Here is a 14,826-nt window from a genome sequence, read left to right as displayed (position 1 = left end):
TTCCTCCTATGTCAGGTAATGGAATGTATGTCTCTGTTGTTCTGCAGTTTCTGGTGTAGGTTTGTGCATTGTCTTATTTCTAAAGTGTATGCATTGTCTTATATTGGATTAAACTCTGTAATTCTGTGACGTCAACACGCAATGTTGGTTTTATTACCAAACGCAGCTCGCCGAGTGGACCTGGGGAAGGGAAGAATCAGAAGCCAATCTTTTTCCAAAGTTAACTATGTTAGAATATTTTCTTCCTTTACAATTGGGGGCTCGTGCCGGTTCTGGAGTCTCGGCGCGCGGCTGTTTGGTCCTGATTGATCCGTTTCGGCCCGACGCTTCGGTGTGGTAAGACAGTATTTGATTATTTTTTAGTTGTCTGAAGCGCCGTGTGGTCGGACCGGGGCTGATTTGCTGTGTGCGGCCTCACAGAATTCAGATGCTGCAGAGGTAGATAAAATCCCTTCTAAAAGAGTCAGTTGTTTAAGGATTTGAATAAATACACATTACAGGGAACTGTGGCTAGTTCAAAACAGAGCCTTTACGTTAACTCTGACTTAAGCTGGGTTTTAAAAAATGTATATTCTTTTTACCCTGAGGAGCAATGCCTGGGCCTCTAAAAAAGTATTTTGGAAATTTGTGTATTGGTTAGTTTTGGCTTGTATCAGCCGGAGATTTCGACTCATCTCCAGTGGACTTATAATTATTTGGGTTAATTGGATCGAGTTGTATCACTCATGGAAAAGGACTAATAGCAGGTTAATTGGACCGAGTTGTATCACTCGTGGAAAATAAAGGACTAATAGCAGGTTGGATCACCTTTCTTTGGCACCCTTAAGCGGGTTGCTTATAGTATAAAGGACTAAAATAAATTATTTGATTTAATACGGGTTCAATCGCTCTCCCCAGCTGAAAAAGAAAAAACCTTTTGTCACTGGGCGGATTGAGTGATCGAATAAACTAAATTGAGGCTTATTTTCGCCTCGAGCTTGACCCAGCTCTGAAGTGTAGGACTGAGAAGTTGAAATGAGAATAAAAGGGATTTGTAAAATTGAAATTGGACAATTAAAAGATGCGTCATACATTCTTTTAGCCGGCTCCTGACGTTTTCTTTTCTTTTTTTTCTGTCTTTTCTTGACTGAACTACAACGTTGTCTGTGTTTCTGTGTTTTGTATGTTTCTTTGTGTTTGTGGCTGTGTGTCTGTCTTCCCCCGTTATACTGTAGCCTATGTCCCACCACGCGCTGCTGTCTATTCGTCTGTCTGTGTCTGAATTGTGCTGAGATTGTGCGGAAGTGATTTGTGTTTCAAGATTGTGTTCTGAAATATTGTTAAATATTTTTGCTGGATGTTGTATTACTAACTTTCTGTTAAAATGTGCTTCTGTGGGACAGCGGTGTCTCCGTTTTGGATGCAAGTTTTGTTTCACAGCGGGGGGACTGATTGACCCCCCTTATTTGCATTTTGGGAGTGCTTCAGTTCTGTGCTATTTCCAGCTCACGCTTTCAGGATTCTTGGATTTTGATGTGAATTGCTTTAGGACTGTGTTTTGTGTTGAAATGAAAAGTACAAAATAACAGATTTACAGATGTTTTTACTTTCTCAGCGGGTGAAATGTGTTGCATCAGTTCCAGGCTTGAGCACTGGAATGATCCAATTGTTTATTATAATACTGTAACATTGACAATCACTTAAATTTCTAGGTTTCCTGACAGGATGGAACACCCTCACTGATTGTAAGAGAACAAAAATGAGAACATATGGATGTTTTTCTGCGTAACAGTGTTTTCTACACTGTTAATGTGGGACATGTTGAAACGCTAATGAATGACTTTGTTTCTTGTAGGACGATCTTCGTGTGCAGCCCATTTCGCATATTACATGACCACATGAACGGTTTTTGGGTTTTCCTACAGGGGGTATAGGTAGCCATTTAATAACAGTGGGCTATCATGAAATACGGTTGTGTGTATAATTTGGAGTTTTTAAAAAGGTTCACTCAAAACTGAACAATATTAGAACTATTGGATAATAATGTCTTTTTATTATTTTTTTCAACCATGGTGTTATAATATTTGTGTTTAAGACTTTTACAGGATGAATTTTGGTTTGAAATCTGGGGTAACATCCTGCATCTTTCTTACAATGGGGTGTTGATGAGTGCTTGAGTGTGAATGAGAGTGAATGTGTAGGCTGATGGCCTTTGATGGGTTTTAGGATGCTCTATGTAAATATGACCTCAGTTTAGTGTGTAGCTGTGTGATATTTTTCTTATTTTAAACTATTTAGGTACACTGAAGGTTTTGTTTCATAAATATGTTTTTATTACTGCTTTAAGGGACAATTTTAAGGTAATGACGATTTCATATTTTGGTGTCACAATCTGGTTGAAGCTGAATCTTCTGCTTGTGCAGTGAAATTAATATGAAACGAGAATTCAGCCTTGGCTTAAAGCAGATAGATGTAGTTATTAGGAAATTGTGTTATCCACTTTGACTAACAACACTAACAAACTAACCTAAATTCTAACTAAATAAACTTGGTTTATATTTCATATGGGTGACTGATTGGACATGTTGAAATTTTAGCATAATGGGGGTAAGTTCTTCCATTTTTGTTTTTCCACCTCTAAATTGTTTTTCTTTTGGAAATAAGAAAACACAGGGGGATGTTATAAAGATAAGACATTACAGATGGAACTTTGAAATTTACATAATCTCAGTCTAGTTTGAATACTAGATGGAAGATTTGGAGAAATGGTGGAACATCTTATGATATTTTGGTTTTTCAGCAAATTATTATATAAAAGTGACATAGATTCCAAATTGTTTTCAAAATGGTAATTTTATTATATCAACAGGGGGAGAAGCAGAAGTAGACCCTAATTCCTGGTAAATTTTTGGATATGGTTAATGGTAAATTAGTTAATCAATAATTTTGATTTTTTCGATTCAACAATAGTGAATTATGGATTTCTTTAATGTAGAGTCATATGGCCTTCCTGCTTTACTACAATATGGTGTATGTGATATAGAAGCTTCTACTAAATTAGATTTGATCATCTCAAATTGAACGGTTTCAAATAACATCTATGCCATGTCTATTTACATTTAAAATTGTTGATAGATTTCTGCATCACTGCTGACTTTGATTATATACAGTTGGGTGTAAATTGTTAATTTTGAGGAAAATTTTGGTTAAAACTGCTATGAAATTCAGATAAAATGTAAAGGATTTCTGAAATTTTGAAATAGGACTTTGTCTTGAAGCGTGGGACAATGATAAGGATGTTTGGTATTTAGTAGAACAATATGCAATTCATAATTATTTGACCAAGGGCAATTCCATCACAACTTTTATAAGTATCAGTACTTGGACATTCTAGAGTTTGTTCTAATTCTTTAATGAGTTTGTGAGGTTGTGATTTTAGAATTTGTAGTTGATATTTGGCACAAGCAGAGTGAATGTCATCGAGGTATTGACGTTTATTGATTTTGAACAGTAAGTGTCATTATTTTCTTAATTCTGGCACATCCGATCGTGGACTATTTTAACAAATTTCTATCTATTCTTTTTGCAGTTCAGGATTTGGGGCAGTTGGCCGTTTGTGCTATAACAACAACAAATCTAGCGCCACACGGGAGGAGGCATCACAAGATAAATTTTATTTATAGTAGTGAAAGTAACAAAATGTGGCAAATATAAGTTTTGCTTTTTAATTACTTTGTATTATTTTTTCTCTGGCAGTTCTCCTTCCTTCTGACTTGATGGCAATCTTGGGGGAAGGGTCTTTTGAGCTCAGAGATCATGGGAAGATGTATTTGAAGGGATCTTCTTGATTACCGCATCAGGCCGCTGTTGTTGCTGAACAAAGACATGATGATGCTGAACTGTGCCCATCTTCTGCTGGACTGCTGTATGAAAGCCAAACGCTGTTGAGCGATTACGAAGGTCAGTGAAGGCGAACTGTTACCTGGCAACAGATGTCTCCTTTGACTGTTGCTTTTCATGCCTGGCTGAAAACAAAAGGGACTCAGGCGTTATCTGTGGGAGTCTTCTATGGCTGGAAATCAGCAGTGAGTCGGGACCACAAAGATCATAGACAAACCCGGACGGGGGCTTCAGTAGATGACTGGTCTGCTGGTTTCTATGTCCTGCTCTGTCGACCACGAAAGGCTGACCAAAGTTCATCAAAGCGGGACTGTATCCAGATGTTTCTGCACTGCTGGAATGACTGCTTCTCTAGACACGTTCTGATTCAGCAGATACAGAATTGGGGCATGGCAAGTCGCTCAGCGGTGGTCCTGTTGTGTGTTCTCATGTTTGATCCTGGATTCTCACCTCTGATCATGTGACCTGGGCGCCAAGGCCCACTCCTGGGGTTCCCTTCAGTCTGCAGGTTGGAGACGAAATGGGTGCCAACACAACTTGGTAGTGGTGAATAAGTTCTTTTCTTTAAATTTTTGTAGTGTGTGATGCCATTGTTCTCTTCTTATTTTAGATATAGCACTGAGGCGCCCTGTTTTCTTCACGTCCTGCAGCCCTGCAGTGTAATTCTAGGTGTTGAGGACAACCCCATCTCCTGGGGTCAGAGGTTTTACGATGCAGTTAGGGGTTGGTGTGCACCAACTGTTACGACACTGCATTCCTCCATGATTCACTCTGTTTGTCTCACAAAATGCTAGTGTGTCTTTTTCCCTTCCTGCCTGAAAAGAATGGGCAGGGACTAACGATTGCAATTACATTCTTTTTTAACTATAGCTGAATTGCATTGTGTGTTACGCTTCATCTACTAAGGAAGATGATCTAAATTTTTATTTGCATAGTACAGTGGCTACCATTCAGTAAAACTAAATTTAAATTTAAATGGAATTTGAAATTAAGGTGTTAAAGTGGATTGGGTGTCTATAGACTGACTTACTGAGCAAATGACACCAAGTTCTGTGTTGATTTCATAAATTTAATCAAACATTAAATTCTTTGCTTGAGGTGTGCAGATTGTAACAGCATCTGGGACACCGTGTTTGAATTGCATCCAACTGTGTTACATGAGGCTAAAGTTAGTGGTGATAGCGGATTTCATCTCAATGAGTTGTATAGGATTTTTATTGTATTCTATGACAGAACATTTGTTCTGTTATAGAAACAGGGGGACATGAATGGAATTGATCTGATAGGCAAATTTTTAGTTTGGATCTCTGCATTTACTTTTCGGAAAAAGAGGTTATTGAAGTTAAATCAAAATACATTAAATGTTTTACGGTGTATTACCAGCATTAAAGATGAGCTAACTATTTGGATATGAAATAAGTAAAATGTATAAATTGAATATACTAAACAAAATATTGACTATCAAATAATTTACATAAAATAGTGTTCTTAAACTAAGGAAGGTGATCATTGGATTGTTGTATCTCTATTCATATGTTTTAAAATAAGTTGTTTAACTAAGACATCCAGGAAGGTCTAAACTAAAGATTTACATCATTTAATAAATTTAGCTGTATTGAATCTCTCTCCAAAACTGAAAAGGCATTGATAATTGATAAACAATATAAAAAGGGTAATACATTATTCAATTAAATATTTTATAAATAGGTTTTCAAATGAATAAATGGATCAAAGGTAAAAATGGTTGAAATTTTTGGGATTTAAAATATGATTGGAATAAAGTAGGTCATTTTTGATATTTAGTGACTCATGTAAAGCAGGCTGATCATTCTTTAAGGCTTTAAAAAATAGAAAATATGATGATTGAAATTAAATTGGTCTAAATTGGAAATTTACAAATTAACAGTTATGGAACTGCTTCTAAAATACAGTTAAGTTTTGGGTTTAACATGATAGGAAACTTTCATTTCTCATGTAGGCCTTATATAAAAAGAGGGTCAAAGGATTGATAAAATACAACTCCAAAGTAGCAGATTTATAATACAAAAGGAAGACAGTGAAGCTGTCATAAAGTGTAGGATCAATCATTAACCAATCAACAGGGTTCTCTCCATATGAGCTCCAGACAGGACGGATGTTTCCAGGACCTGCTACCCGCATTCCAGGATGGAAAGGTAAGCTTGCACATTTATCTCATAAAGATTTCTTCAATGAGTTACAGGTCCTGGCAGCAGAATTTACAAAATACCAGACGTCACAGGAACGTCCAGGCTCGGGATCAGTTCGGGGAATCGACTGGGTGCGCCTGATGGTCATCAAAAGAAAGTGGTCTGAACCTCGCTTCGCCAGACCATACCGAGTCGTGGAGAGTACATCTCAGGCTGTCCGTCTACAAGAGAGAAGGAGACACGTGGTTCCATTGGAGTCAGCTGAGGAGCCACAACGCACGCTGCAGGGCATACAGGAGAATCTACAGTCTCAACCTGCGGTCGAGGAGTGTCTGAGGGCCATCACAGCGCGGAGGAGGATCTGCATTTCCGGGCAGAAGTCTGCCAAAACCACTTCATTTTCCTGAATTACAAGGCTTAAAAGGCCCAGACAGGCACAATAATCCTGTTCCGGTGTCCTTCCATTGAGAAAAGGAGATTGCACCCTCTCCTTAAACTCACTGTTAAATTGGCATAATACTCCAATTTTCAGTGAGCAACGGACACTCAGGTGGAAAACCTGAGGTTTACAACCGAGGAGGAACACGTGAAGGATCCAGCTACAAGATCATCATTAACTTATCTTCTTTTTATTGCGTGTTTTCGTTTTTGCGAACTCTTCAAGAACATTCGTTTCTTTTTGCGCGTATTTTTGGATCGTTTCCTGACGAAGAATTCATATTCATTTTTGAAAGACTATCGAAGGAGCATAGAGACGAACTCTAACTTCTTATTATTGAATTGTGAAAAGAAAAAAAAAACTATTTTGTAACTATTTTGTAATTTTTATGTGTTTATGATGTATTTCTTGATGTTGTTATTGTTTTTTATTGACAAATTGTAGTTTTTGTGGTGAATATTGTCTTTTAAGTCTGCTGAGCATTTTTTAGTAATTTTGAGATATCTTACTTTTATTTTTTATTTTTTATTTCATATTCTGGGCTGATATTCCTATTGTGTGTTTGCTTCTCTTTCAGATAACTGAGTTTTATGATTTTTCATATTTGATAAGTGAAATGTATTTTTAGTTTAGTTTTTACTGGTTAAAATTTTGTGGTTCATCAGGTGAGTATTAAATTGTTGGACAGCGCAAGATACATTTGATAAGTTTAGATTATGGAGTTCAGCTTTAGACACATGGCCTGGCAGGGGACCTAGGAGGTGCTGTTTAAAAAAGGGGACTGTTATAAAATTGGGCTAATGTTTTAGTTTTTTAGTATACTAAATAATTTTTTGGTTCCTCTATTAGAAGGCTTAATCATTTTATTTGTGAGGTCTGTATGTCTCAGACCTCAAAACGGGGACTGTTAAAGAAAAATGATTATTTTTTAGACTTTATTACAGTTAATCTTATGGCATGTGTAAACACTCTCACTTGAACATATTTCTTAATTTTGAACAAGGCTGTGTTAATGATTTAAAACTACTAATGGGTAAGTATTCAAAGCACAGGAGGCCCCCCGCATTCCACAAGCTGTCTGTGAGAGCTTATCTTGTGTTTTATGACTTTAGGAATTCTAGATGCCAGGACAAGCTTTCCGCCTTTTCTTGTTAAAACAAAGAAGCAAATGACCCCAGATGTTTGCAGTAAATAAGGGGAAGCCCTAGCAGTGTCAGAGATGGCGTTTGGTTGGAGGACCGAGGGCCAGCCCCTTTTTGAATGGATTAGATACAAGAGGATAAAGCTTTCTAAATAGAAGAAAAAGATCAGATTTGCCCTTGCAACTCTCCAAAGATGTCTCTGTACTCTTTGCTTTCTTTCCTCCTATGTCAGGTAATGGAATGTATGTCTCTGTTGTTCTGCAGTTTCTGGTGTAGGTTTGTGCATTGTCTTATTTCTAAAGTGTATGCATTGTCTTATATTGGATTAAACTCTGTAATTCTGTGACGTCAACACGCAATGTTGGTTTTATTACCAAACGCAGCTCGCCGAGTGGACCTGGGGAAGGGAAGAATCAGAAGCCAATCTTTTTCCAAAGTTAACTATGTTAGAATATTTTCTTCCTTTACAATATATATATATATATATATATATATATATATATGCTTGAAATGTGGATAGTAATTTAAACTTTATTTCATGAAGTTAGTTTGTTGTTCTAAAATTGTTTTTTATTTTTGCAGTTTTTCTTGCACAAGCTAATATATAGTTAATATGAGGGATTGCTTTCGAGTCGATGCAATCAGGTGGTTTTCCTTAGATTAAAAACTTTGAACCAATCTGACTGTATGATCTGATTGAATTGTCTCTGTAAAGTGCATTGAGATGACATGTGTTGTGAATTAGCGCTGTATAAATAAAATGCATTGAATTGAAGTTCCTCTTCCCAATCCCTACAGCCTGGAGCTTTTAGGACAGCCAACCTTTTCTTACTGAAGGTTAGGCAGCGTTACCCATCCAGTCCATGCACCTCTCAGCATACACACAGCATGCCTGACTCCATGTGAGCCTTCAAAGTCCGGTTAGCTGCAGCTCAAAGTGGGAGGAAGCCACTCAGGGTCTAGATTTATTTGCTCAAAAACAAACAAAAACATTTACTTAGAGTCAAACTAATTGTTTCAAAGCTATAAATAAAAGCCTAATCAAACACACTTAATGCTACTACTTGTTGGGCCAGGGGCTATTTAGAGTTTGGCGACCTAAACACATTTTTCTCTTGTAAAGAAAGTGAAAACCAACAAATAGCTCAGAAAAACGCCTACTTTGGACTTAGATTTATACAACTTTTTCAACAAAATATTGTTTTGTACAGCTTTCAGACAGTAAATGAGCAAATGCAGAGTGTGGGAGAAAAAAGAAATGATGCAAAAACACATTTATATGGAAGTTCAAAGCATATGTGGGGCAAAAATGCAGTATTTTGGTTTGGTGTTATCAGTGTGGTTATTTAGACATATGATAACTTTTTATTAAACTCAGCTAACTAATTATCTTCTCAGGCAAACAAATGTAATTTTAGTTTGCCTAAGGGTGAGCAGTGAGCTTCTTTAGTTTTTACCATTGGTCTGAAAACCACCAGAAGTAATTAGTGAGTAAATAACTGGATGGATTAGACACGTAATACATGTAACAGTGATAATGCAATGATGTAAAGTTTACTTTAGATTACATATCTAAATACACAATGATGTTCAGTCTCTGCATATTAAAAGTCTGGAGCTACTGTCCCTGCATCGAACTATCTATGTAAGGCTTTTTATAGGTTTATTTATAGATTTAATTAACACTGGCTGAAAGTTGGTTTAGTAATAAAGCAACCGACTTCTACTATTAGTTTACTTGCAACTGTTTTCAATACAAATGAAAAACAATGTTATTCTAATATAATCTTAACCAAGTTGTCTTAAAGATGGGTGCTAATGTTATTTTGAATAACCAAAGGCCAGAGGAAACATAAAGTTTTAGAAGATTTATTGCTTTTTTAGAAAAGTGTAGAAATCATCAGTTATATATATATAAATAGTGAGTAATAAATATATTAGTTTTGGATAGATATATCAATATATCTATCCAAAACTGCAGTACTGTTCTGTTTAAAAACAATAGCACTTTAAATTAAAAAACATGTTGCCTTAATTTCTAATATTACACCACACCAGGATTCTTTTAAGAGATATATACAAATGTCCAAAGATGTAGAATAATGCCTTAGCACGGAAGACTCAGCAAAAAGCTGTTTTTTTCTCACAATTGCATTTTTCACATCCTTCTCCGCCCAACCAGTCTTCATTAAGCTCTCCCAGAATCTCCTGCAGGGACAGCACAGGAAGGGGTGTGTGCTGGACTGCTTTTGGATGCCCGGGTTCGCTGCTCTCCTCCAAAGACATCCAATTCCATGACTTCTCCAGCTGTGAGTGCTGACCTACATTTTGCGGGCTGCTTTCTGCACTAAAATCCCAATATCCAGAATCTGGTGTGTCTGGAGTTGACGACTGGGAGCTGGAGGAGGAGTTACTGTACATGTGCTGCTCTGGATACAAGACAGTCCCGTGGTTGGAGGCTGAGTTGTAGCTCATCATTTCTAAAGATTTGCACCACAAATGGGGAGCTGGAGAGGTCTGGGGGCCTACGTGGGGCCACATACCCCACATGGGTTGACTGGAGGTTCTGCTTAGTTGTTGAAGCCCAAACAAAGAGCTGTATTGTCCATGAATCTCAGAAGGAGAGTAAGCAGGAGGACACTGGCTGTAATATTCACCCTCTTCTACTTCCTGCTTCACGGGGGTTGGGTAGGCTGGTGGGGGCCCCGGAGGTCTCAGAGGGACTGTTGACCCATTGCTGCCAGCTGATGGAGGTGAAGGGAAAGCGTCATGGTGTGGACTGTTAGACTGCCACAGAGCCTTTTTTGCTCCTTTACATTTCAGGGTACGAGCTCTTCGGTTCTGGAACCACACCTGGACGGGAAATAAACAAAGAGTGTAGTTTAAATACAAAGCTGATTAGGCAATGCTTCAGTTAATCATTTGCTGGACAAACAGGTATCAGAGCAGGAGCTAGTACCTCCAATAGGAGCCTGGAAAAGAACAGACTGTGCTGCATTTGAAGATAAAGCAATAGAATTACGCATTGATGTGCAGAATCTGGAGTGTACGCCAGATGCATTTTAGAATACAGTTTTATAGTAAAAATAGTACAAGAAAAAGTAATTTCTATTATGAAAAACCCATTGGGATCTTTAGCTGTAGCCTGTTTTTTAAGTCACATAAATATGCTAAATATACAGTTTAGTTTATTTCTACTAATAAAACTTTAAATCTTTAATAGATTTGAGGCAAATTAGTTTGGTTTATGTTTTTTTTACAGGGAACAGGTGTTAAAACATTATATAAGAAGACAGCCGTTTTCCATCTGCAATCCCTGACCAGGTCACAACAATAAAATACATTCAATATGCATTGATATTGAATGTATCTAAGTTATTACAGTTATTTCCCGTATTATAATATTGATTCTATAATATTGTAAAAACACTTCACAGTACAATATTTTCTTTGTTTATCTTTTTAACTCACTTAACCTGTTATTTTTATACACTTTTTAAGGTCCACAGACATTTGTGTGAGCACTTTTGCTGCTGTAATACAACAATTTCCCCTTTGTGGGACAAAAAGGAGATTTTCATTTCTATTCTTTTCTATTTCTTGTATTATATATGTATATATACCATCTTAAAGCATTGAATTGTATATTTTGTGTATCTTTAGGTTCAGATGCTATAGTTTATTGCCTTCTTTTGCAGTGCAGTGCATTTTTTTTCATTTTAGGGACACATAAAGAATGATTATATTTTCTTCATTCATGATTTTCTATTTACCTGAATGCGTGACTCAGGTAAACCAGTGGTCTGGGAAAGGCTTTCTCTGAGGCTGATGCCGGGGTACGGGTCGGTCTCAAAGGTGGCACGCAAAAGCTCCACGTGTTCTTTGGAGAAGCTTGTCCGCTTTCTGCGGCTGGCGCTGCGGGAGGAGCTGCTGCTGGGGGCCACAGGCCTGCCATCATCTGTGTAAAGGAGAGAGAACCGAGTTTTATTATGGAAACATACTGAACTCTTATTCATGTTCATATTTTTAATATTAATCAAGCCTAAAATATCATGTTTCTATTGGGGTGTCGAACACATAACTTGGACACAAAGCAAATTCTACCACTTGAACATCCTTTTTCATTTCAAATTTTGCACAAAGTGATTATGAGCATTAAATAGTTACAACAGATTACATATGAAATTGGAATTTAACCACTTTAATATGCTTTTTATGAATAAAATAATACATTTGCTAATAAATGCAGAAGAGCTGTAACTTAAAATTACTCATCTCTTGCAATCTGTATATTTCTACTAAGTTTTTCTCAGCTGTTTCATCCAAATAGAATGTTTTTTTCAACAGAAATATGTAGATTCTTACATTGCATTAAAATCTGGATGAGGCAGTTGATTTTAGATTGAAAAGGAGCTAAATTACTGTATGCTCTTCGAATCTGTAGAAAATCAGCATTCTTACCATTGTTTGAGTCCTTCCACATAGCAGCAGTTGAAATGAAGTTGTTTCTGGATGCAGCTGCTGGGACTGAGGTCAGTTTGCCACACTGTCAGTGTCTGAGTCTGTCTGCCGTATCAGAACACCTTTTATATTGATCACCTGAGAATCCTGAAATGGCCCACCAAAGCCACACAATACTGTAGGGGGTGGGGTTGCATTTGTTTTTCTTTAAGAAATAATGCTTGACAGCAGTACTCTGACCCCAGAGCACCCCCCCCCCCCCCCCCCAACCCTCATCACCATTCAGTACACATCATTAGCCACTATACCTCAAATTCATCACAAGGTCAATAACAAATATGATACACTTCAGGCTGAAGATGGGCCAAGAAAAGTTCATTAGGGAGTCGTTAAGGCCAACTCATCGATACCGCTTTTCTAACTAGGGTTGTTGATGTCACATGACAAGGCACAATGACACATAAACCTTTATGCACAACTTTGAATGTCTTACTTTGCACATCTTCTTTTTAGTGCATAATACATGTCTATTGAATCTTATTAAATTTAATAAACATAATATTAGAAAAAAGAATGAAACCATGATTTTGTTATAATTTAGCAATGAGACCTAAAGCGACTAAACCATTATTAAGCCAAAGCAAAGGCAGATTTGTTAACGACTAAACATTAATCAGTTAGAGGCCAAGAAAGGCTTAGATCCCACACTTTTCTTAGTGCAAACTAGAGCTGTGAGCTGAAGCCAATCTCTGGCTTTCATATGCAGAGTAAGGCAGTGTGATTAGAGGGGTAAAAACAAAGGAAATCTCATACAATGACTAATAAGAAGCATTAAGAAGCTTACCTGTTAGCTCAAAGCAGGAATATTGCTGTTAGTGGGTGCATGTAAACCAGTTTTTGTTCTGCTTAAACATGTCCAGGCCCTGACCAGAGCTGTGGACCAGCATAGAGATACCCTTTGAACATTTGGCCATTTTGTCACATTACATCAGGGATTTAGATTTGAACCTTGACCCAAGTCCTAAAGGACCGGTATCCTATGGGATTGATATCTGAAAAATACAGAACACTGGTGCTTGAGGATTAACCACTACTTTAAGACTATCTTAAAATCAACTGTCTTGACTAAAATGTTTACAGTCCTACTCCTTCCTGTCTCCATACTCTTGATCTTGTGCTGACTTGAGTATGAATAACTTCCCTGTACTAACAACCTCTGTCATGTCTGTGTTCAATATCATGTGCAGCGTTATCGCTTTCATCCTGATGTTTTGCATGTAGACAACAACAGTTCTTGTTTTTGGTGCAATACAATCAGTGCACCTTTATGTACAAAAATATTTGTGAAGCACTGTATTCACACTACTGACCTACTCTCTCCTTAGAATGGGGGATTTCTGGGAAGCAGTTGCATTGAAATGTACTGATAATCTAAACACTAAAAGTCAATGATGTACAAAGTGCAGGGGCCGATTTACAATTTTGCAAGTACTGTATAGAAGAAGACAATGCAGTCTGGAGTTATCAGATGGGAACACAACAAGGACCACTGTTTTATCTTTTATCTGAAGAGAAGAGGAAAATCAATGTCTGTGTGTGGACACACCAGCTTTCTCTCTCTGTGCTTCACACAAATCCTATCATACAACCTCAGCATTTTTACAAACTGGTGGAAATCTTCCAATTTCTGTAAAAAACACCACTTTCAAATAATACATAATACTCAAAATGACAATAAAAGAAAATATTCCAGGTTGTGCAATCATTATCTGAAATATTTCTGAGAACTTTATGAAAAAAGGAAAAAGTCCACTATCTTTGATCCCTCCCATCAAATTACTTCTCATGTCCTACCTTTACATACAGTGATCGAGCGATTAAAGATAACCAGAAACCGTTGCAAATAACAACCTTTTCAGATAATGCAAAATACTATAAAGAATCACGCTTCATTCAGTCCTGTTTACACAAAGATATGTGCATGTTTTTGTTACAAAGCAAATATACATCTTATCCATTTCACTTCAAAGTATAATCTCTAGTAAAAAGTATCTTTTGTCAGTTGTTCTGAGTTTAAGTGAGGTCTTGAGGGCATTTTTATTTATTATTAGCAGCAGGAATAAAGGAGGAGCATCTATTTTGTTTTAATACAGGCATTTTAGAATAAATGGCAATTAAATGGGAAATATTTGGGACAATTCCAACAAATTTACCACAAAGACAAGACTATGAACTGGTCAGGAAAACTAAAAAACAAACAAGTCTTAGACTGTACAGGCCTCAATTAGTATGTTGAAAGTTAAAGTTTATGTTTTTTTGTACACTAAAATATTATTGAGTAAAATCTTTCAGAAACCAGTGGTACAACCAAACTGGATCATAAATGGGTCCATGATCCCAAACAAAGAATGGAATGTACGATGGAATGAATGAAATGCCAAAAAATCTAGGTATTGTAACGATCCAGTCAAAGTCTAAACCTTGTGCTCTGGTGTGACCTAAAGAGAACACTGCAGAAGCCAATATATGTAAACCATAAACTCCATCAATGTTGTTAAGAATAGGGGGTCAAATCTTTTCTCCAATGATGGGAGACGCCAGAGAACAATATTAAGAGAATTATTGCTGCTTGTGTGGTTCAGGGAGTAATTGGGAGCCTCTTTTAAGATTAAAAGCATACTCAAGTACATTTTTGTAGTCCAAGAAACACTATTCGTTGTCAAACATGATGGAGGCA

General features: G+C 37.0%; 1 protein-coding gene across 1 annotated transcript; it reads right to left on the bottom strand.

Moving 5' to 3' along the window:
- Window positions 1-9,533: 9,533 nt before the first annotated feature.
- Window positions 9,534-12,291, bottom strand: LOC119792709 (retina and anterior neural fold homeobox protein 2-like). The gene is made up of 3 exons (XM_038299458.1): window positions 12,090-12,291; window positions 11,402-11,586; window positions 9,534-10,481 (listed from the first exon to the last, which is right to left on the bottom strand). The coding sequence occupies exons 1-3, from the start codon at window positions 12,109-12,111 to the stop codon at window positions 9,750-9,752; spliced, it is 939 nt and encodes a 312-aa protein (XP_038155386.1). The 5' UTR covers window positions 12,112-12,291; the 3' UTR covers window positions 9,534-9,749.
- Between the last annotated feature and the right edge of the window lie 2,535 nt (window positions 12,292-14,826).

Source organism: Cyprinodon tularosa, unplaced genomic scaffold, assembly GCF_016077235.1.
Source record: "Cyprinodon tularosa strain WSP-4 unplaced genomic scaffold, ASM1607723v1 ctg43, whole genome shotgun sequence".
NCBI classification, from domain to species: domain Eukaryota; kingdom Metazoa; phylum Chordata; class Actinopteri; order Cyprinodontiformes; family Cyprinodontidae; genus Cyprinodon; species Cyprinodon tularosa.
The sequence above is the reverse complement of the archived record's forward strand: the minus strand, read 5'-3'. Positions and strand labels throughout refer to the sequence as shown.

What these genes read in the sequence shown, in the direction of transcription:
- LOC119792709 (XM_038299458.1), bottom strand. Translation starts at nt 12,111, where the DNA reads ATGTGGAAGGACTCAAACAATG. An exon ending in GTGGAAGGACTCAAACAATG is followed by an intron (nt 11,587 to 12,089) that starts GTAAGAATGCTG and finishes TCCTTTACACAG; the next exon opens with ATGATGGCAGGCCTGTGGCC. An exon ending in TACCTGAGTCACGCATTCAG is followed by an intron (nt 10,482 to 11,401) that starts GTAAATAGAAAA and finishes TTTCCCGTCCAG; the next exon opens with GTGTGGTTCCAGAACCGAAG.